This window comes from Spermophilus citellus, assembly GCF_964194105.1.
Source record: "Spermophilus citellus genome assembly, chromosome: 14".
Taxonomy (NCBI): domain Eukaryota; kingdom Metazoa; phylum Chordata; class Mammalia; order Rodentia; family Sciuridae; genus Spermophilus; species Spermophilus citellus.
The window spans coordinates 71,115,628-71,142,787 of NC_138194.1; the positions used below are offsets into that span (position 1 = coordinate 71,115,628).

General features: G+C 37.7%; 1 protein-coding gene across 1 annotated transcript in view; it reads left to right on the forward strand.

Annotated features, from left to right (window-relative positions):
- The first annotated feature begins 270 nt into the window (after positions 1–270).
- ATP6V1C1 (ATPase H+ transporting V1 subunit C1) overlaps positions 271–27,160 on the forward strand; it is a 51,445-nt gene continuing 24,555 nt past the window's right edge. Inside the window, exons 1-3 of the mRNA XM_081265715.1 lie at positions 271–446; positions 19,230–19,400; positions 20,577–20,644. Coding sequence (XP_081121841.1) covers positions 19,269–19,400; positions 20,577–20,644 — 200 coding nt within the window. The 5' untranslated portion in view covers positions 271–446; positions 19,230–19,268. The remainder of the gene's footprint in view (positions 447–19,229; positions 19,401–20,576; positions 20,645–27,160) is intronic.

Sequence of the window (27,160 nt, forward strand, 5' to 3'; positions counted from 1 at the left end):
ATTACTCAGAAAACTGGCCTGTGCAGGGGGTTGGAGATAAATTCTGACCAGCAGAAATCTCAAGCGGGAAAACTTTAGGGATAGAGTCCATGACGCTCGCAGGTGGCTAGCCCGCGGCCACCCACAACACCCGCAGCAGCCGCCAACCCCACCCACTCCAAGCGGCCGCCGCGGCCCCAGCTCCTGGCTCCCAGGCTCCCCGGAGCGTCCCGGGCCCGCCCTCTCCGGCGGCCGCGGCTGCGCAGTGGCGCGCGCCGCGGTCAGCTGACTGCTCCGGCCGGCACGTGACTTGTTCTGTGGGCTCTGGGGTCGAGGAAGCTGTGAGGCCGGAGCTTAGGTCCGGCAGGGATGGAGCGCTGAGCCGTTAACGTCTGCCAGGCCGCCCGCCTCCTCACCTGTTTCCGCCGCCGCCGCCGCCGCCGCTTCCTCGTTTGACACCTTCCCGGGTCAGTGAGCGATAGCTATCCCTGAGGGGGACCCCTGGCCAGGCCCAGGCTTGCGCTGCTGTCGCCGCTTGGGAGGGATGGGGGCGGGGGCGGGCCCGAGACCGTAGCGTTGGCGTTGGAGCTGGAAGGCCTGGTGCCTGTGTCTGCTCCGCGTCTGCTGGTCACTGCTTTGGGCCTAGGTTCAGTCTCTAAGGAAGAGGAAGGAGGGAAAAGAGAAACGGCCTCAGGGGGTACTCAGTGGCAGAGGCCGAAAGGAGAGACAGAGCGGACTTGGGACCTTGCTTAGGCAAGGGTTACTGAGAATCCACGCGGTCTGATGGAGGGGATGGAAGGTGACAGAGTGGTTCAGGTGAGGATCTGGGGTGGTGTGAGTGAGGTCACAGGCAGCTCTAGAGACCAGGACTGGGTGTATGGACTTGTGTGTGAGTAGGGGGTTGGCAGTTTAAAGGGCCTAACAGCTCCTCTGCACGCAGGGATTGTCACAGGGAAAAACAGGGTCGGTCTAGGTAGGAGAAAGCACAAGAATCCAGGGAACTCAAAACCTTTTTTTGCTGTTTGTTGGTAGAATGGGGGAAGGGTAGGCAGAAATCTCCGAAAGGGAACTTGTGCGGAGAGTCTGTTAAGGCATATTGAATCACCTGCGAAACAGGAGTAAGAGGAAAGCTGATATTATTTTCAGAGGAAAAAAATCTGAGAGTTCTATCCTGAGGGTGCAGCAAGTTTAAACTAACCAACCTTAGGAGTTCCACCTAATGATATTGGGAAGAAAAGTCACATATGCGACACATTAAAGTACTCTGAGGATATATATATAATTGTCAAAAAGAATGCAAAGTGTTTTGAAAGCGTGAAGCAGGAGCTATGGGAAAATACCCTGGAGGCAAGAAAACTTGAATTGGGTCTTGTCAATCCAGTGGGATTTGAACTGGTTGAGGAAAATGGGGACACCTTTCTAGGCATGGAAAAGCAACAGGATTTGAGAGCCTGAAGATGAGGGGAAAAGTTTTGGAGAGTGGGGGACAAAGGCCAGGTTTGTGGTGGGTTGTGTAGTGGAACAGTGGGAAATAAAGTTGGGCTCAAATAATGAGAACTTTGAATGACTTTTATTTACTTACTCAACTAATGTATTGAGTACATGCTATATACTGGTATTGTGGTGATGCAAAGATTCAGAAAATAAAGGATTTCTATCTACAGAGAACTTTTAATAGTCAAATTGGAGGCGATAGAGTTTAGTAATGATCATGCAAGTGTGAAATGTGCTTTGAAGGAATATCAGTGGTGTGAAAGAGTTTACCAGGAATAAATTCTTTATGGAAGAATGTTCAAAGAAGGTTTTTTGAGCTTATGACTTGACCTGAGGTCTGCAAAGAGGCTGAAAAGGGGATGTGATGGTACCAGTGGAAAGAACCTTAACTGAGGAACAGTGTGTATGAGGAGGAATACAGTGTTTGAGAAGTTGTTGGAGGGCTAGGGTGGCTGAAAAGTGGGTAGGGGTTATGAGAGCTAGGGTCAGGCCCAGCAGGGCTTTTACCCTAAAAGCAAAGAAACCAGTAATGATACAAGCAGTGGAATGAGTCAGACTGTGGTTTTTGAAGAGATAATTTTGTGAAGAATGTGGAGGGTGGCAAAAATGAATGAGAAAGCCAGCTGAGGAAAACATTGTTGTAGTCCACTGAAGGATTTGAAGGCATTTTTCTCTCTTTACTGGGGATTTAAGGAGACCTTTTAACTTTATTCACCTTGAGAGGATTAAGGAGTTGGGAAAGAGGAAGAATGATAGAGTTCTGTTTGTCCCTTTCCCTGAAGGTAGTTATAACTACCTCCTAAGCAGTCCTGAAATACACAGGGAGGCCTGGATTGTTTTGAAGTTCATGGGAGACTTTGTAAAAATTTATTTTGACTTTTCAAGTGTGTTCCTTAGTAATGTCATCTGTTTCAGAATAGCTTTTGTTGAAATATAGTCACAGGAAGGGATCAATTATCTTTCATTTTTTTTTTTTTTTGTTGTTGTTGTTCTTACAGGTCTTTGAGGGATGGTAGTTGAAAATGCTCTCATTGGATAGATAGGGACCTATCTCCATCTTTGGAACTAGAAACAGAAGTAAAGTGATTTGGCTAAGCTTGGCCTGACTTTCACAGTCTTCTGACTGCTCATAGATTATTCCTGCTGATTACCTACCCAGCACTTACTACTATTCAACATGTAGAGAGCAGGGTGAGTTTTTCAAAGTACCTTGTAATCTTTGATTTAGCATTTTGGGTGAAATTTCTCTAGGATAGCTTCAAGGGATTTGGGAGTCTGTACTTTAGAAACTGCTTCTCTAGGAGCTTGGGGAAAGCACTTCCATTTACAATCCAGTTGGGGGAGATAATAAGCAGCAAGGTGAGCTGAAAGTACTCAGTTTGCCATTCTCAGTTCTTTGGCAACAAGGGAATTTCAAATTTTTCTGAAGATGGAGCCTCAGGGTTGTGTCTCAGAACTCTGGAATCTCTTTCTCCTTTTGTTATTCTTTGCAGAGACTATATAAAATTTTAAGAAACAGTACTCAGGATCTAACTAAATGCTGAGAGCTATGTGACTAGAATAATTTTACTTTTATTTTTTATTATTTATTTATTTTTAAATATTTTAATATTTATTTTTTAGTTTTTTTCCTCATACACAACATCTTTGTTTTGTATGTGGTGCTGAGGATCGAACCTGCGCCGCACGCATGCCAGGCGAGCGCACTACCACTTGAGCCACCTCCCCAGCCCATAATTTTACTTTTAAAACTGGATAGGAAATACTCATTTTTATTTTTTGGTGTATAAGTCTTAGGAGCCTCATTTATTTAGCTTTTGAAACCCAGAAAGAAGCTTCTGGGCTTCACAAATTTGATTCTGTGATTATTTTCACAACTTGTGAAATAATTTTATTGGCCAAAGCAAAACTGGCCCCAAAACAAAACTTCTGCAAAGGTAAACCTTTGCAAAAGGGTCTTCTTGCAGCCTACCTGTCCTTAGCTGTAAGTCTTGATTTTGCTTAGAAATAACAATTTTGATTGACAACAGTTTTGACTCAATAGTTTTGACTGAGCACATCCTAGTTTAATTTTGTTCTTGAACATATTTTGATCTATCTGCAGCATACATCTTTTCTACCTTTTGGATGTAGACTTACATATCATTTTAGTTATAAATCAATTCATGTTCAATTTTCTTTCTCTCTTTTTTTTTTTTCAGTATTGGGGGTTAATCCCAGAGCTTCATGCATGCTAGGCAAGTGCTGTACCACTGAGATACATCCCTAGCTCTAGATTTTCATGTCATCAATGTTTTTTGTTTTTTTTTTAATATTTATCTGTTTTTTAGTTGTGGTTGCACACGATACCTTTATTTATATGTGGTGCTGAGGATCGAACCCAGGGCCCTCGCACCTGCTAGGTGAGCGCTCTACCACTAAGCCACAACCCCAGGCCTGTCATCAGTGTTTTTAAGACAGTGAAAACGGGGGCTGCAGTTGTAGCTCAATGGTAGAGTGCTTGCCTAGAATGTGTGAGGCACTGGGTTCGATCCTCAGCAGCACATAAAAATAAATAGATAAAATAAAGGTATTGTGTTCATCTACAAATAATTAAAAAAAAAAGACAGTGAAAACATTAGCATGATGCTTTTGGAAAGAGCTCAGGAAATGTAAAAATTTCCTATTGACATGAGTCTTAGAATTAGAAATTTCATTTTATTTTTTTTGATAATGAAACAAAATTATTTTCCAAAGGGAGAAGAAACTACTTCTAACATTATGTGAATATGCACATGTGCTATAAACTTATTGAGTTTAAAAATGATCCAAGTAGGCAGGAGGTTAGGTGCTTTGGTTATATCATGAGATGAAAGGCAGAATATTAGCTAGGTATCTAAAAAGTGATTGGTATCTGTATGTATTTTAAAATAGAGAGTGATGTGTCTTTTGAGGTATATTAAGTAAATTTATCAATGAACAGTGAAGTTGTTTGTATATTAAGCTAACCAGCAGTTGAATTAACCTTACCATGAAAGGTTATCTTCTTGACCCAGCCTATAGTTCAGTGTTTTTGCATGGGTGCTGTTGGTATTTTGGACAGTACTATCTCATGTTTAGCCTTCATCCATCAAATGCTAATTAATGATCCTCACATTGGGACAACCCCAAATGGTCCCATTTACTTCCAGACTTCTAGAGGAGAGGGATACCATTTGTTGCAAAACATGCATGTGGTGCCATCATTTATATGTTAAACAAATATTGAATATTGAAAATACAGAGGCTAAGAGAAAGGTCTTTTTTTTTTTTTTTTTTTTTTTGGCAACAGGGGTTGAACTCAGGGCATCCAACCACTGAGCCACATCACCAGCACTATTTTGTATTTTATTTAGAGATAGGGTCTCACTGAGTTGCTTAGTGCCTCACTTTTGCTAAGGCTGGCTTTGAACTCATGATCCTCCTGCCTCAGCCTCTGGAGCTGCTGGGATTACAGGCATGTGCCACTCTGCCCAGCTAGAGTAATATTTTAATAGATTCAGTTCTTAATGTTTTAATGTAACTCCTTTAGTATGAAAATACAGAAACTAGTCTGATATTTCTTTGAGGAACTTATCTGTTCAAAAGCTGCTTGAATAACTCAAATAGGTTTCCTGTACCAATAAAATGTAGTCACTAGCTGTGTGACCTTGAACAAGCGGTGTCATTAACTCTTTCCTCTTCTGCAAGAGGAGGGCAGTGATAATGTCTACTTTGAAGGAATTAAGTACAAAATTGCCTAACATACTGAATGAAATGCTTGTCACTGGGCACTGCACATAGTATATATTCAATAAGTGGTTGTCCTTACCATTTAACATAATCTCAAGCTTACTGGAGTTAAAAATATGGAAAATTTATTTTGACTCTTTAACTTGATAAATTTCAGGCCAGAATACATTGCAACAGAGACATCAGCACCTTCTAGCAGAGTGTGGTACTATGGTTCAGTCAAGATTATAAGTGATCAACCCAAAAGAAAGGGAAGTAACATTTGGGGAGCCATGAATGTAGATTCAGGGAATCCCCTGGCATGGAAGGAATTGTCTGCTCCCTTTGTCATTACTGAGTTGAGTTGCCTGTACAGAGAGGAGTCTCTGGGAGCCTAGAAGATTTTGATGATGACTTTCAGTAGTAGCCGTTCAACTGTTCCCTATTGGCTATATCTGCCGTTTCAACCAGCTTTACTAGAAATTACTAGAAACTTTCCAACATTGTATTTTGTGTAACTACTTCCTGCAACATGTTTCAAGTCTTTTTTCCCCCCTGTATTTGGGTGGAGCCCAGGGCCTCATGTATGCTAGGCAGGTGCTCTACCCCTGAGCTACATCCCCAGCTCTTGTTTCCAGTTTTTATGACATCTCGTGTGAAAGGAAGGCTTTCCTTTTACAAATTTATTTCTTGTCAACTGTGGCATGAAAAGAGTGTAGTGGTGTATAAAATGTATCTATTAAAGATTAAATTTTCTTTTATATTTAAGTATATTTATCCAGTGAACTTGGGGTAGTCTTTAATGGGAGATAGAGTATTTATAAATATTGTTGAAAACAAAATATATAAGAGTTAAAATTTGTTTAATGAATGTGTAAGTTGTGACAGTTTTTAAATCTCATTCCATATGAATCATGGAAATATTCCCTGAAAAGTAAAATTCCCCTTTTAGTTATTGGAAACATTTAAGCAAGTTACAATAGAAGTAAGCCTCTCCCACCATCCCATTTAAGACGCTTATGTTTTGAAGGATGAAATCTTTACATTCAAAGAGGAAATGGTCATTCTTTCTTTCATTTTATGCAGTGTAAATGATTTCTAGGCAATATGGCAACTAAATTTTAAAATGAATGGCTTAGCTGGGCATGGTGGCTTTAATCTATAATCCCAATGACCTGGGAAACTGAGGAAGGACGATTTTAAGTTTGGTCAGCATGGACAATTTAGCTAGATTCTGTGTCAAAATAAAAAATAAAAAGGGCTAAGTATGATGGTGCATGCTTATAGTCCTAGAGACTTGGGAGGCTGAGAGGCAGGAGGATCACAAGTTTGAGATTAGCTTCATAAACTGAGTGAGACCCTGTCTCAAAAAAAAAAAAAAAAAAAAAGGGCCTGGGGATATAGCTCAGTGATAAAGCACCCCTGAGTTTAATCTCCAGTACTGAAATACATACATAAATAAATAAATAGGGATGGAGATATAGCTCTGTGGTAGAGTGTCCTTGGGCTAATTCCTTGGTACCCAAATAAATATTTTGTGTTAAATGTTTCATACTGGTCAGTTTCACTAAAAGTTGAAGTACATATTTGGAAGGCCATGTGATATTTCACTGATACCTGAGGCATCCATTTTCCTTGTGCTTGTTGAAATAAACTGCTTTAGTAAACTTGGTACAGTTGCCCTTTGGTGTCTGAGAGGACTTGGTTCCAGGACTTCTCACGGACTCCCTGGTGGATACCAAAATACAAGGATGCTCAAGTCTTTATATAAAATGGCATAGTATCTACATACATTACACACGCTTTCCCATATACTTTAAATTATTTCTAGATTAATTGTACTGGGTAATATAGTGATAAGGGTAAGAGTCTGCATATTCAGCACAGATGGGATTTTTTTCCTTGAATATTTTCATTCCATGGTTGGTTGATGCCTGAGATGAGGAATCTGTGGATATGGAGGCCTAACTAATTATAAGAACTGAAAAGGAAGTTGTTTGCATATTGGCCAGTTTCTAGGCTTAATATATTGTGAAAGATGACTGCATTTCAGAGACTGCAGTATTCTTGAAAGCATTAAAATCAGTTAAGGGTTGGAGCACTTTTTGGGGTGCTGCTGTTTTCTGCAGCCCTGTCATGGGTCAGGCTCGTACCTTCCATTCACAGAGGCAATGCACAGCAGATCTCCTGTTTAGGCTGAGCACCCCCACTTTTTGTGTTGTTGAATAAATTACTACATTATTGTTTTAATTTTACATTTTAATTAGCTGTGGTAGGAAAATAATTAATTGTTTTCAAACTCCTAGAACTGAGAGATACAGTATATAAAAAGTTCCTGAGGGGCTGGGGATGTGGCTCAAGTGGTAGTGCGCTTGCCTGGTATGCGCTGGGTGCGGGTTAGATCCTCAGCACCACATAAAAATAAAATAAAGATGTTGTGTCCACCGAAAACTAAAAATAAGTATTAAAAAACTCTCTCTCTCTTTAAAAAAAAAAAAGTCCCTGAGGTTTGGACCCAGGTTTATCTTTCATTTCTCCTTCCCACTTGGCCTGAGGTCAAAATGGATGAAGAGTCCAGGAAGATTGTGAAGATAAAACATGAAAATTCAGACAAGGACTAGTGCTTGATGACAGTGAAGACTGGCAGATTTGAGTTGCATTTCTAAGAAGCAGGGTTAGGGGCATATGTTTTGTGTTATTCAGTCTTCTGTCCCTTAGAGAAGGAACACTGGTCACAAACCTATCTGATATTGTATGTAAGGTTGTACTCTGTTCTTTAATAAATTCTATATACTTTTAGGAAACTATATATTTTAAAATTTTGAGATGTCTCATTAAATAACCCAGGTTGGCTTTGAACTTGTGATCCTCTTGCCTCATCCTCCCAAGTAGCAAGGATTATAGGCTTTGTGCCACTACACTTAACTGATTTATACATTCTTCCTTTTCTGGTACTGGGGATTAAACTTGAATTTAATGGTGTTGTACTACTAAGTGACATACCCATTCTTTTTTTTTTTTTTTTTTAATTTGAGATCAGGTCTCTAAGGTTTTAAGGGTCTCACTAAACCGAAGAGCCTGGCTTCAAACTTGTGATCCTTCTGCCTCAGTCTTCCAAGTTGGTATGGGTGTGTTTAGCCTTCGGCCAGCACAGGCTTCATAAAAGAAGGTTCAGCTAAGTGAGAAATCCGAAGGGAGTTTTGAATTAAAGAGACAGGCTCTAATTACCTTTAAACCAGCTCCAGCCTCCAGCCACCTATTATGGTAGCAGGTAGCAAGGTTTACTGAAAAGAGAGGGGGGGGGGAGGGAGGGAGGAGAGAAGAGAGAGAACACGCCAGGGAGTGGACTTTTATTGGGGAACAAAAAAATTCTGGGGAAAATCCCATCCAATGAAGATTAAGGAGGGGCAGTGTCCCAAGGTCAGGTGCGATGATTGGGTCTTCCAGGTAGTGGCCAGACACGCTTCCACACGGACAAGCCCTCGGACCTGAGAAGAGTAGGGAAAACTCTAGACACAAGGATGTGTCTAAGCGCCTCTCGCCCAGCCAGGGAGGTAACTCAAATCACGTACAAGGATGGCCTTCCACAGGTGTGCACTACTGTACTTGGTTGAGTTATGCATTTTTTTTTAAATTTTTTTAAATATTATTTTTAGTTTTCGGCGGACACAACATCTTTGTTTGTATGTGGTGCTGAGGATCGAACCGGGCCGCATGCCTGCCAGGCGAGCGCGCTACCGCTTGAGCCACATCCCCAGCCCTGAATTATGCATTCTTGAGCAAAGCAAGAGTTTACTCAGATATCATTTTGTTCTATACTTGATTTCATATGTTGTTGTTGACTTTATTTTCTCAGCTTGTTAGTTGTCATCAAAAACGTATACAAAGTGGTTTGATATATGTGCAGTATATGTGTGTGTATATATGGTTTCTAAATTTCCTAGAACAAAAAAGCATTTATGTGTTATAGAACTAAAAATGCTATGTGGTTCTTGATGATGATATGACATTTAGCTATCTTTTAATAAGCATATTGCCATTTCTTGTCACATTGAACTCACTATATAATCATGAAAATGCCTGTTTTGGAATAGTGGCTCAGAAATCTGGCTGATCACCTGATTTACCTGAAGGACTTAATAAGAAAAAAGATAGTCCTGGGCCTCACCCAGTGTAGATTCAGGAAATGAGTAAAGGAGCAGAATAGGTTTTTGGATAACAAAATCTAATCCTCTCATTTTACGAATGAGGAAATTTTTACAGACAATAATATTCAGAACTGGGGTTAGATCCCAAGGCTTCAGTTTCTCAGTGCAGTGCTCTGTCGGTTACACTGTGCTTTCTGAGGTTAGCATTTGGATTTTCTCTGGCTATGATTCCTAGTGAGATAAAAACTTTTGTTGACCAACCTTGATCCCATGCTTGAGATGTAGCTGCTGTTAATCAGCTTTACTCTTCTGCTTTGTATCATCATCAGGTTTCTTTGTTATAATGTTAATAGCTTTTAAACTTTTCACTGTTTTCAAGTATGAGAGTAATGTGCTAATAAGGGTTTTTTTCTTTGCTGTTGTTTTTGGAATGCATGCTTACATATAGAATTCATTATTTAAAAATTGAGAAACAGGAATCTGCACAAAAAATGAAAATAAAAACATTCATGAGCCACTCCCAAGAGGTAATCATTAACGGCTTTTTTAAAAAAACATAAATTAATGTTTTATGCTTATCTCTATCCTTATTTCCTTTATTAAAGTTGATATAGCTGGGTCAAAGGATATGCACATTTTTAGATAGTGATGATATAGTATATTCTAAAACATTTTAGATCTTTTATTAATGATGTCAAATTATTATAGTTTCAACAGTGCTTTTATTTATATAGGTACTAGGGATTGAACCCAGGGGTACTTTACTACTGAGCTATATCCCTAGTACTTTAAAAAAGTTTTTATTTTGAGACAGGGTCTTGGTAAGTTGTTTAGGGTTTGCTAAGTTGTTGAGGCTGTCCTTGAATTTGTAATCCTCTTGCTTTAGCCTCCTGAGTTCATGGGATCACGGCATATGTCAATGCTCCTTGCTTTATCAATGTTTTTAAATGACTTTATAATTTACCAATCAAAATATCTTGCCATATGTTTGCAAATTAATGGCACATACATGAATGTAAGTGACATCTATTCAGGCTGCATCTGTTGTTGTTTTTCAAATAAAAGTGAGTATTTCTCCCTTTGTTACCAAAGTAATACATGTTCATTGTTCTGTTCCATTCTTCATACACAGTATTCAGTCTTTCAGCCTAGATTTGTTAAATTTTTGGTGTTCATTGTTATTAATTCTATTTTCTGTTAAATGTAAAACATGGGACTGAGAGAGGCTGGGAGGTTGTGGCTAAATTCCCACACAGAAATAAATAGTAATTAGTAAAACCAAAAACTCATGAATAATATGTATAACACAACTGGCTGAGACTTCAGTTTCTGACTGCAGTGGAGTAACTGGTACCAGATGTGCTTTCCCACCATAAACAACTACAAATGTGGACAAGACATAGGAAGAAACTGCTTCTAGGTAGTGGATAGCGAGCAGTACAAGAACTGAGAGAAAGGAAACAAGTGATGTGAGCTCTGTAATCTCTCCAGCTTTCTTCCTGTACATACATACTCTGCACCATAGTTAGCAAGCGTAAAACCCAAGAAGAGCATATTGATCTTACTGATTTAAGGAGATTAGGTTTGGGGAAGGTTTATCTGGCTAGAATTTTGCAAGTCTGATTGTCAGAGACATAAAACCCCAGAAAGTGACATAGGTCTCTCTCAAGGAGGATCCACAGGGTTTGAAACTGAACAATTGCTGGAGCTCACAGGATTGGGACATTCAATAAAATCCCCAGTGGTCAGTAACAAAATTAAATTAGTAAAGCTGAGGGCTCATTTTAACAAAGTTTAAGAACGAGCCTTGAGTAGATCAAGCTGATCCTCATGTCACTTAACTGCCTGTCAGAACAAAGTACAACACTCTTAAAAGGAAGACAGCAAAACCCAGTGATCAACAATGTAACATTGTGAATTATAGTAGGCTCAATGACTTAACAGAAAACATGAACCTAATGAAGAAAGAAATGGAGAACGTTAAAAATGGAATTTATAATGTAGAAAAAGGCACCTGAAGTGAGATACTCACTGGATGAAATGAATGATAGATTAGAGACTATAAAGAAAGGTCGGCAAAATAAAATGTAGAGCAAGAGACTATCCAAACTTAATGCAGAGAGAGAGAAACAACTGGAGGAAAACAAACAAGCAAACAAAAAATGAAGCTCAGAGACCTGTAGAATAATATCAAGTGGTTTAAAATGTGATTTTATCTCAAGAGAGGGGAGCATAAAAAATTTTTGAAGAAAATAATGGCTGAAAAAAATTAAAGATTTGATGAAACCTATAAATACGGATCCAAGACACTCAGCAAATTTCAAGCAGGACAAATAATTATTACCTTGGGGTAGGCAAATTTTCTATCTACCACAGAAAGCATCTATTATTTTAAAAAATATACATTGGACGCTGGCAGAATTGAAAATTTCTATTCAGAAGCACCATTAAGAAAAGGTAAGCCACAAATTGAGAGAAAATATGTAAATATCTGTGTAGTTTGGATATGGAGTGTCCCACAAAATTCCATGTGGACAGGCGTGGTCCCAGCGTGGCACTGTTGGGAGGTGGTAGGAAATTTAAGAGGTTGCCAGAGGTACACACCTGTAATCCCAATGGCTTGGGAGGCTGAGGTTCAGAGCCAGTCTCAGCAAACTCGAGGTGCTAAGCAACTCAGACCCTGTCTCTAGATAAAATACAAAATAGGGCTGGGGATGTGGCTCAGTGGTCAAGTGCCCTGACTTCAATCCCCAGTAACCCTTGCTGCCCACCCCCGCCCCCCCCCCCAAAAAAAAAAAAGAAAGAAAATTTAAGAGTTGATGCCTTGTTGGGAGGCTTTTAGCTCATGGGGTATCTGTGAAAAATTATGCCCCTTTCATACCTTTTCTTTCTTTTTCTATGCGGCCACAGGTGAGTGCTTTTGCTCTACCACATGCTTCCGCCATGATGCACTGCATCACCGTAGCCCTGAAAGTAACTTGGCCAACCAGTGATTATAGACTGGCACCTCCAAAACTGAGCCAAAATAAACCTTTTGTTTTTCTAAGTTGATTATCTCAGGTGTTTGTTTGTTTGTTTTATAGTACTGGGGATTGAAACCCAGAGCCTTGTGCCTGTTAGGCAAGTGCTCTACAACTGAGTTGTAATCCCAGCCCACAGGTATTTGTTGTAATGGCATAAAGCCTACTAATACCATGTATGGATATCACAAAGAAATTATCAGTATACAATTTCTACAACTCAGTATTAAGTCATCTTATTATTATTTTTTTTTAAATTGGGCAAAAGACTTGAAAAGAGACTTCTCAAATGAAGATCCACAAATGGCTAATATCATGGAAAGGTGCTGAACTTCATTATTATGAAAATGCAAGGTGTCCCTGCAGTCCTGGAATGACTAAAAATGAAAAGACTGAGAACCCTAAGTGCGAGTGAGCATGTGGAACAACTAGAGCTTGCATACCTTGCTAATAGGAATATAAAATGTTAGAATTTCTACTTAGAAATTCTGTTCCTAGAATTTTACCCAGGAGAAATGGAAACACATCTTTACAAAAAAAACTTTGTGGAGGAATGTTCATAGTGCCTTTGTTCCTTTTATTTTTTTGGCACTGAGGATTAAACTCAGGGGCACTCAACCACTGAGCCACACACCCCCAGCCCTTTTTTATATTTTATTTAGAGACAGAGTCTTGCTAAGTTTTTAGGGTCTTGCTAAATTGCTGAGACTGGCTTTGAATTTGGTGATCCTCCTGCCTCAGCTTCCCAAGCCACTGGGATTACAGGTGTGTGCCACCATGCCTGGCAGTGCCTTTGTTCTTAATGGTACCAAATTAGTAACAATTCAGATGTCCATCAGTAGCTGAACAGATAAATTGTAGTATATTTATGCAGTGCTGTTCTAAGCAATAAAACTTAATGAAGTACTGATATACACAACATGGACAAATATCAAGGACATGCTCAGCAGAAGCAGCTAGATAGAAAAAAATACATTCTACCACGCGGCCTGCGCAGTGGTTTCATTAATGAGGTTCTAGGCATTAAGTTAGTTAGAAGAGATCGAAATAAAACACACAAACTAGTACCTTATTTTACATTGCTAGGTCCGAGACGGCTCGCCTCCCTGGTTCCCGCCTCCAGCCGCCCAGCAGGGCAGCGAGGATTACTCTGGGCTAGCAGGAGAGAGAGAGAGCGAACACGCCGGGGAGTAGCCTTTTATTTGGGGGACAAGAGATTCAGGGGAGAATTCCATCCAATGAAGGTTGAGGGGGGGCTGCACTCCAAGGTCAGGGCCAGTGATTGGGTCTCCGGGGTCAGTGGTCATGCACACCCCCACACAGATGGGCTCTCTCATCAGGAAAGGGTTGGGAAAGCTCCGACACAGCCAGAGCGCCTCAGGCCCTTAACGGGAGTCACCCAATCACGTGTCAGAATGGCTCTCCACAATACATGATGTATGCTTCCATTAACAATGAAATTTTAGATCATATAAAACTAATCTGTGGTGACATAAAGCAGATCAGCATTTGTCCAGAGCTGGCAGTTGGGCAGGGATTGATGGGACTAGATGTGAGGGAAGGTTTTGAGATGATAGAAATGATACTTTTTTTTTTTCTTCAATACTGGGGATTGAACCCAGGGTCTCAGTTTAGCAGTGGTTACACAGATCTATATGTATGCCAAAAACTAATTGAACTCTTGGATATATGATTGTATATAGATTATATTTAAATAAAGTCGATTTAAGGAATAAATTGGGAAATGAAAGGAGCCCACCAATTATGAGTTAAGTAATTTATGTTATTTAAGTCTCACATTATTTGTTTATCCAAGAATATTCAACAAAGACATTTTGAGACTCTATCATGCCAGCTTCTATGCCATATATTGAGAGAATACCATGGTGAGCAAAAACTACCATGATTTCTACTTTATTTAGAAGGCAGATATTAGTAAAAAGTGTTCTATAGAGAATGTGCTATAAGAATATGTAATATTACCCTTAGCATATAATATATAGTCTCATCTAGTATATAATATGGTACATAATATATATCATCTGAGGTATTTTCTGTGCCTTGGTTTCTTTGTAATTACTATCCCTCTCATGGGGTTGTTTTAATAAGTTAATGAATTAATATATGGGAAGTACTTTGGTGAAGTAGATAGGAAGCATCTGATCAGTATTGGTTGCTGCCTTTAGAATATTTGATGATCTTAATTGTCTGGTGTTGCAGAGGTACACCTAGGCTAGCTCAGGGAACACTGGATTAGGACCAAGGTTGGGATGATGAGCTAGCTAGAAGTGTTAGGTGCTTTTGAGACATCAGAGTGGAAAGGTAGTCAGTGGCTGATATTGTTGGGGTACAGTTCTTTTTGTTGCAGGAGAGCCCAGGCTGACAATATAGTTTGGGAGTGTCCAGCATTTTGCCTGGAATTGCCTAGGGTGTAGAGAAAACCAACAGGAGAGAAACACATTTACACATTTGCACAAGGGAGGAATGTAGACTTGAGTCTGAGTCTTAAGAACCCCAACCTTTAGTCAGTGTGCCTATTTGATAATTTTTTCTTCTGTTTAGCATATGATGTATCTGCATTTATGTTTGATTTCAAAAATACAAGATGAAGCAAAAGGAAATAGTTAGCAATAAAAACAAGTAATTTGGCTGGGCATGGTGGTGTGTGCCTGTAATCACAGTGGCTCAGGAGACTGAGGCAGGAGGATTGTGAGTTCAAAGCCAGCCTCAGCAAAAGTGAGGCGCCAAACTTGCTATCCCTAAATAAAATATAAAAAAAAGGGCTGGGGATGTGGCTCAGTGGTTGAGTGCCTCTGAGTTCAATCCCTGGTACCAAAACAAAATCAAACAAACTCCCCCGCAAAACCAAGTCATTTGAAGCAGTGGAGGTGTTCAGGTTCTTGTTGAGTTCCTAACCATTGGCCACTTATTTTGACTCTTTCCTCACATCTGAGAGAAAAAGGGAAATGTGTTTAGCAACATGGATTTTATTTTCTCAGCCTCCCCACTCCCCAAATAGTACAGTGTATTCCCAAATAATAAAATGTATCCCCAAATAGTAAATTATATCTACATTTTATTTTCAACTAAGTTAAATTATTCTTAAATTTCAAGAATTTTTTTAAAAATGTGACTCATATAAGTTTAACTGTGGACATTGTGTGAGGCTGTGGGTTCTATCCTCAGCACCAAAAAAAAAAAAAAAAAAAAAAAAAGCTTGGGGTGGGGGATAATGTGATAAGTGCATGATAGTGGCATTCATAACATATAAGTAAACAGGATATTTCCCTCCTGGGACACTGGCGAGAGCCTGAGAACGAGAATGTGTTAGGGACATAGTTAATATAGTTACCTCCAAAAAGATGTAGGTCATCATTTTATTCATTCCTTCCAACAGTTGTGTAAAGAGGTTTGTGGAGTTTCCATTTTGCACATGAGAGGACTTACAAGGGGTTAGAGTAAGGGTTTTAACTCTTGTGAGACTCCAAAGTTTTTGTGTTCTTCTATGATCTGACAGGTTAGGTCCCTTGAATCTCTAATTTTTTTTTTAAATCTTTTTGTGTGGAGTAACCATTGTTCCTTTTAGGAGGTAGGATAGTTTTGGATACCAGGTTCTGGACTATTTTAGAAATTTAGAAATTGTGGGTGAAAATAGAAGAGTCAGACACTTTTATGTAGCAGAATCCATTAGACTTCCAGGGTACTCTGAACTTGGAACTGAACAGGGTGAAGGGGTTCTAGGTTGCTTGTGGATCTCTCTTCAAATGGAAGATCTCAGGCATATGTGACTGCAGAGCATTCTTCTTTCCTAACCTGACACAGTAAAGAGAACATGGCCTTTATAGTCAAACACAACTTGGATTTGAATCCCATCTGCCAGTTGTGTGGCCTTAGATAAATTATTAATCTCTGAGTGTCTCATAGGGTGATTGTAGGAATTAACTAAGGTAATGCATGAGAAATGTGTAACACAGTACCAAACATAAAGGGCATATTTATTTATTTATTTATTTGTAGTATGGTGGTACTCGGAATTGAACCCATGTGTGAACTACCATTGATCTACATCCCCAGCTCTCTTTTTACTTTTTACTTTGAGACAGGGTTTCACTAGGTTGCTGAGGTTGACCTTGAAATTTGCCATCTTCCTGCTTCAGCCTCCCAAGTTCTTGGGGCTATAGGATTCACCGCTGTATCCATCTTATTACAGTCTTTGAAACAGGTGCAGTTTAAATAATAAAACACTGCTGTCAGGGAGAATTGCAACACGTGACTTCATTACCTGTCATTTATTGGGGAGGTATAAAAATGTATTTCAACAGAGCTAGTTGTATAACGTAAATACAGTAAAAGCTCAGTTTTCCAAAAACCATAGTAACTTTGAAGATCTGGATTACTAACAGAAATTTAAAGATGCCATTGGATTCTCTTGATAAACTGAGGAATTTAAAATACTGTGATTGGTGTTGAGCTAAATAGCTAGATTTGGTTAAGTGCAAGAGTATTAGATAAAGGAAACCAGAGATAGGGAAATAGCTAAGGCCAAAGTAGTCAAAGGAAAGTGAAAAGGGTACCAGTTGTTGGAGCAGTTTTGGTGAGGTGACCTAAATGTGGTGGAGCACAGAAACCAGATGACAGGAAGGCAGCAGATAGGTCCACAGCATTTCATCAGGAATTAATTATAAAAGGCAACTTCCTGAATAGGTTTTGGAGTTAGTATAGGTATAGTCTAAGCTCCTATCCTTTAACATTGTTAAATATATGCAACATTATTAAATATATGGACCCTAAAGGAGGATTAACTTGATAGATTATTCTGTTCTCTGAATATGCCACTTGATAGTTCACTAACATTTTATAGTTTATAAATTTTACTAAGCAGTGTTATATTTTAACTCATAAGTTAATTACATTCTTATAACAGTTTGAGATTTTAAAAAAATATTTCATATACAGAAAAATTCAAATATTGCAAATTAGCAGACATCCACACATCTACTACTTAGATTTAATAGCTATTAACATTTTGCTATGTTTGCCCCAGATTGATTGATCATCCATTCATCCAGGAGGAGGTAGGGATGGATCCTTCCTTCCCTCCCTGAACTCAGGGTCTTGGGCATGTTAGGCAGATGTTCTACCACTGAGCTACATCCACAATCAGATCTTTTTCTTAAATAAAATCCTGAATTCCTGGAATTACAGGTGAGTGTCACTGCACGTGGCTTAAGTTTACTTTAATGATACCATACATAATAAGTAGACAGATTTACTTTCATTAAAGTGGGCTACTGAGATTATAAAAGTTCATTACAATTAACTATATTTTGAAGAAAATTTATAAAGTCCTTTCCCATTCATTATCTGATTTTGTTCTTAGAATTTACAGACATGGAGTCCAGTAGTGGTAGAGAGCTTATGATGGTTCTCCTGAAGGCAATTAGATTGGAAAATGATAATGTAATGTTATCATTTTTATGAGTTATTTTATGTTGTATTTTTTATCTACTTAGATTCTGAGTAGATTTATATTTTACCCACTCCCTCCTGTGTGTATTTGGGGAGGGGAGGAAGAGGAAGGAAAAAAGATTGTAGAAGAGGGTTGGATGTATTTTAATGGGAGTCTTTGGGAAGAAGGATCCACAGCTGCTTCTGTAACTCAGCTTCAGTAGTGTTTTTACTCCTTCCCACAACCTTGTACTTGAACAAAACCAGGTAGGTTAGCAAGACACTTTTTTTTTCTTCAAATGTTTGATGGTAACTAAGAATATATTGGAGATTTGAGGAGATTCCTCTAGGTTGAATATGGATAATCATCAATTTGACTACTTTGTAGGATTTTCTAAATTAGTGTGGCAAATTTATTTGGTCACTACTATTCAAGTACACTTATTCAATTAAGTCTTTCTTGGGTTGATTATGCATAGTTTTAATGTTTTTTCATTTTGTTTATATGTGTTAAATTTAAGGGAAATCTATAAATTTGTGACCCTTGGATTTGGTTGAATGAAAACTTCTGACTGGTATTTTGGGTAGTCTCACTTCTTGAATAATTTCTATTTAGGATGTTATATAATGTTGAAAATATTAAGTAATTCATATATTAGGTCTTTTGCCCTTTGGTTCTGGGGATTGAACCTAGGTCCTCATACATGCTAGGTAAGCACTCTGTTATTGAGTCATATCCCCAGCCCCTATATTAGATCTTTATCATCTTTTTTTTTAGTGTCACAAATAAATCACAGATATATTTACTTCCAGATAAGTAAATTTGCTTGATATCATATGCCAGTGTTAGATTACTTTTGAAACAGGTTTGTGCTAGCTTTTTGTCACTGTGACAAAATACTTGGAAGAATCAATTTAAAGGGAAGAAAGGTTTATTTTGGCTCATGATTTCAGAAGTTCCAGTCTGTGGACACATGGCTCCATTGCTTTGGACTGCAGTGGCGCAATACATCATGGAAGGAACACATGGCAAAGTAGGACTGATTAGCTCATAGCTGTGGGAAGCAAAAAGGGAGAAGCTAGGCATAGTGGCGCATGCCTATAGTCCCATCTACTTGGGAGACTGAGGTGGGAGAATTGCTTGAATCCTGGAGTTTGAGGCTAGCCTGGGCAACATAATAAGACACCAGTTTAAAGAGTGAGGGAGGGAGGGAATGGCCAGAGTTCTATGTCTACCAGTGACATAACTTTCTCCATTTAGGCCCAGTAGCACCATGGGCTGTGGACCAAGTCTTTAACACATGGGTTTATGGAGTACATTTTAGATATAACTTTATCCTGTGACTGAAACATTTTAGAAATGAATGATATTAAATATGCTTTTGTGTGTTTGCTTTGTTTTACATTATAGCTTCTTTATTGATTTCCAAAGAAGTTCCTGGTAATAAACATGACTGAATTCTGGCTTATATCTGCTCCTGGGGAGAAAACCTGTCAGCAAACATGGGAGAAACTGCATGCAGCGACTTCGAAGAACAATAACCTTGCTATTTCTTCCAAGTTCAACATTCCTGACTTAAAGGTAAAGCTGCACTGTGTAAGAGTATAATCAGGAGTGTAATCAAAGTGTTTGGAATCAGGAGGGGCCAATTCTTTCTTTTGGTAGAAATGAGATACCCAGTTCCTTCAGTAGAAAACCCTCTCATCTCTAGTTAAATCTAGTTTCGTTTCTTTGAGATGTTGTAACTACCCAAACTAAATAACATTTTTTTTCTTCCTAGACTTTTTTTGTGCTTTTTGAAATATGATTTTCAGAGTTGAAAATCTTAATAATATATATGTATATATGTATATACACATATATATATATATAATTTTTTAAATAGTTGTAGATGGACAGAATGCCTTTATTTTGTTTGTTTATTTATATGTAGTGTTAAGGATTGAACCCACTGCCTCACACATGTTAGGCAAGAGCTCTGCCATTGAGCTATAGCCCAAGCCCAGAATTAATTTTTCTGTTAATTGATACTCTGCTAACATAGTAAATGTCTTACTATAGCACCTACTTAATCATATTTGCCAAATCTAACCTCATTATTTAATCTATTTACAATTCTATTCTGATCTGATCTACTGATGCTAGAGCAGTAATCTAGCAGCTTCAGTGTGAAACAGGCTGCCAGTAATCAGTTGATGAAGCTGCTAGTAATTGGTTTAATGAACTTTTGTTAAGAATGGTGATATTCCCATTTTGCTAGTTAACTAAGTAAGGTGGTCATATACAGTATTCATTTAAGACTTACTGAACATATTCAGCATTTGATATTTTTTTTTGGAGTTTGGATTCCATTTGGACAGGATGTTTCTTCCAAAATAGGATCTTTTGCATGCAATTTTGCATAGAGATTCAATTATACATCCTCAGATGCACATCCATGGACCTCCTGCTAAGGGTCCTTGTTGTAGAGCAGGACTTCAAATGACCAACTGTCACTGGACAGTACAAGTATAGGCATACCTTGAAATGTCTTCACATCCTAAATGGTGCTTGTACCCATGAATCAGAGGATTTGTTGTATGTATAAATAGATTTGAAATGGCTGACAAATATCTTTTTAGTACACTTGCATGTTATAAAATAAAACATGAAGAATTTAAGATTTGTGGGCCCTTTAAATCAAGATATTGTATAATCTTGTAAAAAGGGTGGGTAGGGATGAAAGCTAAATAATAAAATGCCATCTTTCCCTTCCAGGTTGGCACACTGGATGTCTTGGTTGGCTTGTCAGATGAACTGGCTAAACTGGATGCATTTGTAGAAGGGTAATGTACATATATGCATGGGGTAGTGCAAAATGAGAGACATTATTATCATGCTACCTGGACATTGGATTTGTTATCACACATATACTCTGTTTATAGGAATAGTTTTAGAAAATAATGACTTTTTTTCTTTATAAAGCAATTTTGTGAAGGTACAGTTTATGTTCAAGAAAATATACCGGTTTGAAGTATGAAAATAATATTCTTTTTAATATCTTTATTGAGATAATTTACATGTCATATAGTTTACCTATTTAAAGTGTACACTTCAGTTATGTTAAATACATTCACAGAGATGTGTTACTATTATCACAATCAGTTTTAAAACATTTTTATCACTCTCCCTCCTTCAATAAAACATCCTGTTCCCATCAGTAGTCACTCTCTGTGCCCCACTACCCACTTATCTACTGTCTGACATTATAGATTTGCCTGTTCTGGACATTTCATAAAAATGGAATTTAATATATGGTCTGTTGTGATTGGTGTTTTTTTTTTGGTGGGGGGAGTGCTAGGGGTTGAACCTGGAGGTACTCTACCATTGAGTTATATCCCCATGGTGCTACTCCCCACCCACTCCTGCTTTTATTTTTTTGTGTGCTGAGGATTGAATCCAGGACATGCTAGGCAAGCACTCTACCATTGAGCTACATCCCCAGTACTCCTGGTCTGTTTTAAAATTTTTTTATTTTGAGATAGGATCTTGTCAAAGTTGTCCAGGTTGGCCTTGAACCTGTTACCTTCCTGCCACAGCCTCCCAAGTTTGGGATTACATTATGAACCACTGCTCCTGGCTAAGACTGGCTTTTTTGTTTAGCATAATGTTTTGAAATTTTAGCCATGTTATAGCAAATATCAGCGTCTCATTTCTTTTTATTATCAATTCTATTATCATCAAATAATATTATCAAATAATTGATTTGATATTAATCCACTCATCAGTTAATTGGACATTTAGTTTGTTTCTTCTTTTTGGTTTACATGAACAATATTGCTATGAACACTTGCATGCAAAGTTTTTTGTGTTCAGTGTTTTCTTTTTTTTTTTTTTTTTGAGAGAGAGAATTTTTAATATTTATTTTTTAGTTTTCGGCGGACACAACATCTTTGTTTGTATGTGGTGCTGAGGATCGAACCCGGGCCGCACGCATGCCAGGCGAGCGCGCCTCCGCTTGAGCCACATCCCCAGCCCTCAGTGTTTTCTTTTTCTTTTTTTAAAGATTGTTTTTTTAAAGAGAGAGAGAGAATTTTTTTTTTAAATTTTTAATATTTATTTTTTAGTTCTCGGCGGACACAACATCTTCGTTGGTATGTGGTGCTGAGGATCGAACCTGGGCCGCACGCATGCCAGGCGAGCGCGCTACCACTTGAGCCACATCCTTAGCTCCCTCAGTGTTTTCATTTGTCTTAGAAATGTACCTAGAGGTGGAATTTCTGTGTCACTTAGTTTTTTTTTTTTTTTAATATTTTTTAGTTACAGATGGACACAATATCTTTATTTTGTTTATTTTATTTATTTTTTAAAATGTGGTGTTGAGAATCAAACCTATGCCTCACATGTACGAGGCAAACTGTCTGCCACTAAGCCACAACCTGAACCCTACTTGTTTCCTTTTTGAAGAACTGCCATATTGTTTTCCAAAGTGTCTACATTGTTTTGTATTTTCAACATTAGTGTTTAAGGGTTGTAATTTCTCCATGTTGCTACTATCAGTCTTGATTATATCCATCCTAGTGGGTATGAAGTAGTGTCTCATTGTATTTTTGATTTGCACTTCCCTGATGACTAATGATAAATGTTGAGTTTCTTTTCATGTGTTTATTGGCCATTTATTTTTCTTCTTTGGAAATGTCTATTTGGATCCTTTGCCCATATTTAATTGGCTTATTTTTCTTTTTATTATTGAGTTGTAAGTGTTCTTTACATATTCTAAATACAAGTCCTTTGTGAGATATGACTTGCTAATAATTTCTCCCAATCTATGTGTTGTCTTCATTCTCTTTTTCTTTCTTTTCTCCTCCGCCTTCCCCTCTTGTTTTCCTGCTTCTTCCTCTTCTTCCCCTTCTCCCCCTCGCCCTCCCCTTGTTCCCCTCTATAGAGATTGAACACAGTGATGCTCTACCATTGAGCCACATCCCTAGTCCTTTCTGTTTTTTATTTTGAGACAGGGTCTCAATAAGTTGCTTAGGGCCTTATTAAGTTGATGAGGCTTGTCTGGAACTTGTGATCTTCCTAACTCATTTTCCTGAGTCTCTGATATTACAAGTGTGCACCAGCCCCTTTTTATTTTTTATTTAAAGACAGGGTCTTGCTAAGTTGCCCAGGTTGACCTCAAACTTTTGACCCTCCTGCCTTAGCTTCCTGAGTGGCTGAGATTACAGGTGCACACCACTGCACCTACCTTGTCTTTACTTTGTTGATTTTTGTTCTAGAAAGCACAAGAATTTTTAATTCTGATGAAGTCCAATTTATCTACTTTTGTTACTTGTGTTTTTGGTGTCATATCTAGAAAACAGTCGCAGTATACATCTGTGGTTTTTTTCCCTAGAGTTTTATAGTTATAGCTTTGATCCATTTTGAGTTTATTTGTATAGATGGCATGAGATAGAGCTACCTCTTCATTCTTGAGTTTGTGGACACCTAGTTGTCCAACAGTGATAGAGTGTTTGCCTAGCATGTCCTGGATTTGATACCCAACAGTGCAAGGAAAAAAAAAATTTAGGGACTAGTGTGCATCTCAGTGATAGTTGTCCAGGCACCATGTGAATTATCTTGGCATGTTTCCTGAAAATCAGTTGAACATAATAATGAGGGCTTATTTCTGGACTCTCAGTTCTGTTTTATTGATCTGTTGTTTTTATACTTTGCTATTACTGCATTATCTTGATTATTGTGGCTTCATAGTAAGTTTTTAAATCAAAGTGTGAGTTCTCTTCTTTTCAAGATTGTTCATTCTTGGTTTCTTGCATTTTCAAATGAATTTTAGGATTGCTACATCAAGTTTCTGTGAGTCATCTGGAATTTTGAAGAAAATTGTGTTTAGTCTGTGATTCAATTTGGGGTATATTGCCATCCTAATAACAATGTTGTCTTTGATCCATTTTTTTGAAGATGCTGATACTTCTGTCTGCAGAATTTAGTTATAACTATTTAATATAATGCTTATTCCATAAGCCCTATATTCCCCTTACTACTTAATTTCTAGTTTCATATGCTACTTATAATACTTAAAGTGACATTAATGTATACAAATAATATATGATACATGTCAGCTGTACTCTTGTCAAATCTGTAAAACAATAAACATTACATGTTGACTGTTTGAAGAGCTTACAGTTAATTATAACTTCAATTATAATATAGTTTCTAGTCTAACCCTCAATTAAAATAACTTTAAAAACTGCAAAATTCCTAAAAATTTTTAGGCTTAGTGAAATAGAACACACCCTCTTTGTGTATTTGTGTGAGAGAATGCGTGTATTTACCACCTATTGCCCCAATGCTTACATAGCACTTGAACCCAAACCCTCTGGGGGGGGGGGGAGACTAGTACCCCCTAATTTAAGTATAACTTCAACTATAATGAAGTTTCTAGTATAATTCTCAAAGCAACTTTACAAACTGCAAAAATTTTGAAGATTTTTAGGTTTAGTGAAGTAGACCATCTCCTTATATATATATTTTCTCTTACCAGTTTTTCCCCAATACTTACATAGCAATCAGAGACAAAATTAATTACAACTTCATGCAACTGTATTTATTCTGATAGTTAATATAGCTAATTAAAGTAAAGCATGAAAACATTTAGATGAGTATTTTAACATAAAATTTTAGTCCCGGCCTTTTAATTAATTTATACTAGAATTATACATGCAGTGTCCTCACCCCAGTGAGAATGCTGTCTATATCAAAAAGAGAAAAGGAGCAAGTTTCAAGTCAACTATCGTAGTAGCTCATAACACCTTACTGAACCACATCTACATGGGATATAGTAGTGATTAAAATATGGGGCCAGGGTTGTAGCTCAGTAGTGGAGTGCTTGCCTAGCATGTGTGAGGCACTGGGTTTGATCCCTGGCACCACATAAAAATAAACAAATAAAATAAAGGTATTGTGTTCATCTACAATTAAAAAAATATTTTTAAAAAATTAAGCAATATGAACAAAAGTTCAACAGTCATACTATAATAGGGTGATAATTTTTGTGCCAGCTATTGCAGTCATACAGTTAACCCAAATTAATACAATTTGGCATAAAATGTGTTTTAAATGTATTACAATAAGGTTAAGTCATAACTAAGCTATGAAAAACTATTTAAAATAAAACTCTGAGTAACCTTAACACACAATAGCTAAGACACAAACTTTATGAGATATGACTTGTAAATAATTTCTCCCAATCTGTGAGTTGTCTTCATTTCTTTTTCTTTCTTTTCTTCTCCTCTTTCTTCCTCCTTCCCCTCTTTCTCTTCCTATTTTTCCCCTTCTCTCCCTCCCCTTCCTCTTCTGTACTGCAGATTAAACATAGTGATGCTCCACTACTGAGCCATATCCCTAGCCCTTTTTATTTTTATTTTTTGTGGTGCTGGGGATTGAACCCAGGGCCTTGTGCATGCAAGGCAAGCACTCTACCAACTAAAAGCCCCCCCTTTTTATTTTTACTCTTTTGTGTTTTGGTATTAAGGATTGAACCCAGGGATGCCTCAGTATGCTTAGCCAGAAACATAACTACTTAAATAGCAAAACTATAGCCTAAAACTCAAAGGACTTTACATCTCTCTAGAGGAACCTGTTCTATAACTGATAAACCCAGACTCATCCCAGCACTTTTTGCAGTATTAGACTAGGTACTGCCATCTTCAGTAAACCCTAATATGGTCTTATTGTAAACACAAATATACATAAAAACATTAAGTCAAGATGTAGATTATAAGGTGGAAAGAAATGGGCTACATTTTCTATTTTAGAACATCTCAAAATAGCTCTTATGAAATTCAAGAATCAAAGGCAGATTTAGTAGTAAGTTAAGAATAGAGAGCCTAACTAAATAGGGATATAAAGCTCATACATACCATCTGTCACCCTCCTGAAATATTATAAACTAAAAAATATAATTTTATTAACACATAAGAAGACATAAGTTGTAACAAGGTAAATGTACTGGAGAATATGTTTGGAATAACCAAAATATAGCTTAATATAAAGTACCCAGCCTACACCTGGAAGATTTCACATAATTTGAACATTTTGAACTAATCCTAACTCACCAACCTTACAAACTCCAATACTATTAACAAAACATTTATACCCAATAAAAATTTAGGTGATAGAAATTACTGGAGCTATGGAGACAATACCATAAGGGAAAGATAAAAGATACAAAAGCACAAAATAGCAGAGACTGTTACCTTTTACATAATTACTAACCAGAACTTCACAGAAAGTACTTAAACTAAGAACTCTGAAACCAAATTCATCTATGTAATGAAATTGTGGGTGGCTTATGAGTGGAAGTTTCCTAAACTTAAGTTTTGTCACTTGAAATTCAGTTTCACTGTATTTTAGCTGAAGATGGGCATGGGTATAACTTTCTGCATTTTGATTAATTGGTGGAATCAATCTAAAATTCCTTTGACTCTGGAATGCAGATTGTTTAAATGTATATGGGCTTAGTTAAATACTGTAATTTGTAAAATTCAGAATTTTGGAGAATCATTTGCTTGAATTTTTAAGGGAATAGGCGTGAATAGAAGGAGCATTTCCTAGAACCCTGTGTAGACAGTTTTCTCATTTATGCCATCAATTTGTTTCTGAATTAATTTGAACCGTCCTAAAGCAACTGCTCTGGCCGTAGAGTCTAACATCAGGGTTGCAGAGAGAATCTTTTAACCTAACCTAAGGAAGTAAACAGACTTCATGTTGAAGAGATGGTCCTGAATATTGAAGGCAAGAAAGCCCCGTAGGAGAGAGTTTTATAGTAGGTTAGTCAAGAGATATTAGAAGCCTCAAATGTAGCCAAGTATTTGGTTATAAATGGAAAAGAGAAGATAAAAAGTAGTAGATTACATTTAGGATTTTAATTCCATATATCCATACAGAGTAAATAATTATTATGAATTATTTACTAATAAGTAAAAATACTTATTGAAGAAATACTCAGAGGACAAACTGATGGAAAAAATAGTCTCTTGATTTCTGGATTATAGGGTTTTTTTGTTTTTGTTTTGTTTTGTTTTGTTTTGTTTTTATGCTGGGAGTGGAATCCAGGACCTTGAGCATGCTAAGCACACACTCCACCACTGGCTACACTCCTAGCTCAATTATAGGTATTTAATTAAAAAAGAGCTTAAGGAGACTTATTTTTAGTTGTAATCCCTGAGAGGCTACTGGCTTCCTGAGGTCCCCTCTACCTCATTCATTACAGTTTCAGGTCATGACACCCAGAGAGACTGAGAAACAAAGTTCCTGGGAATACAGTTATTAACATTATATATGGAGCTTTATTAATCACCTTG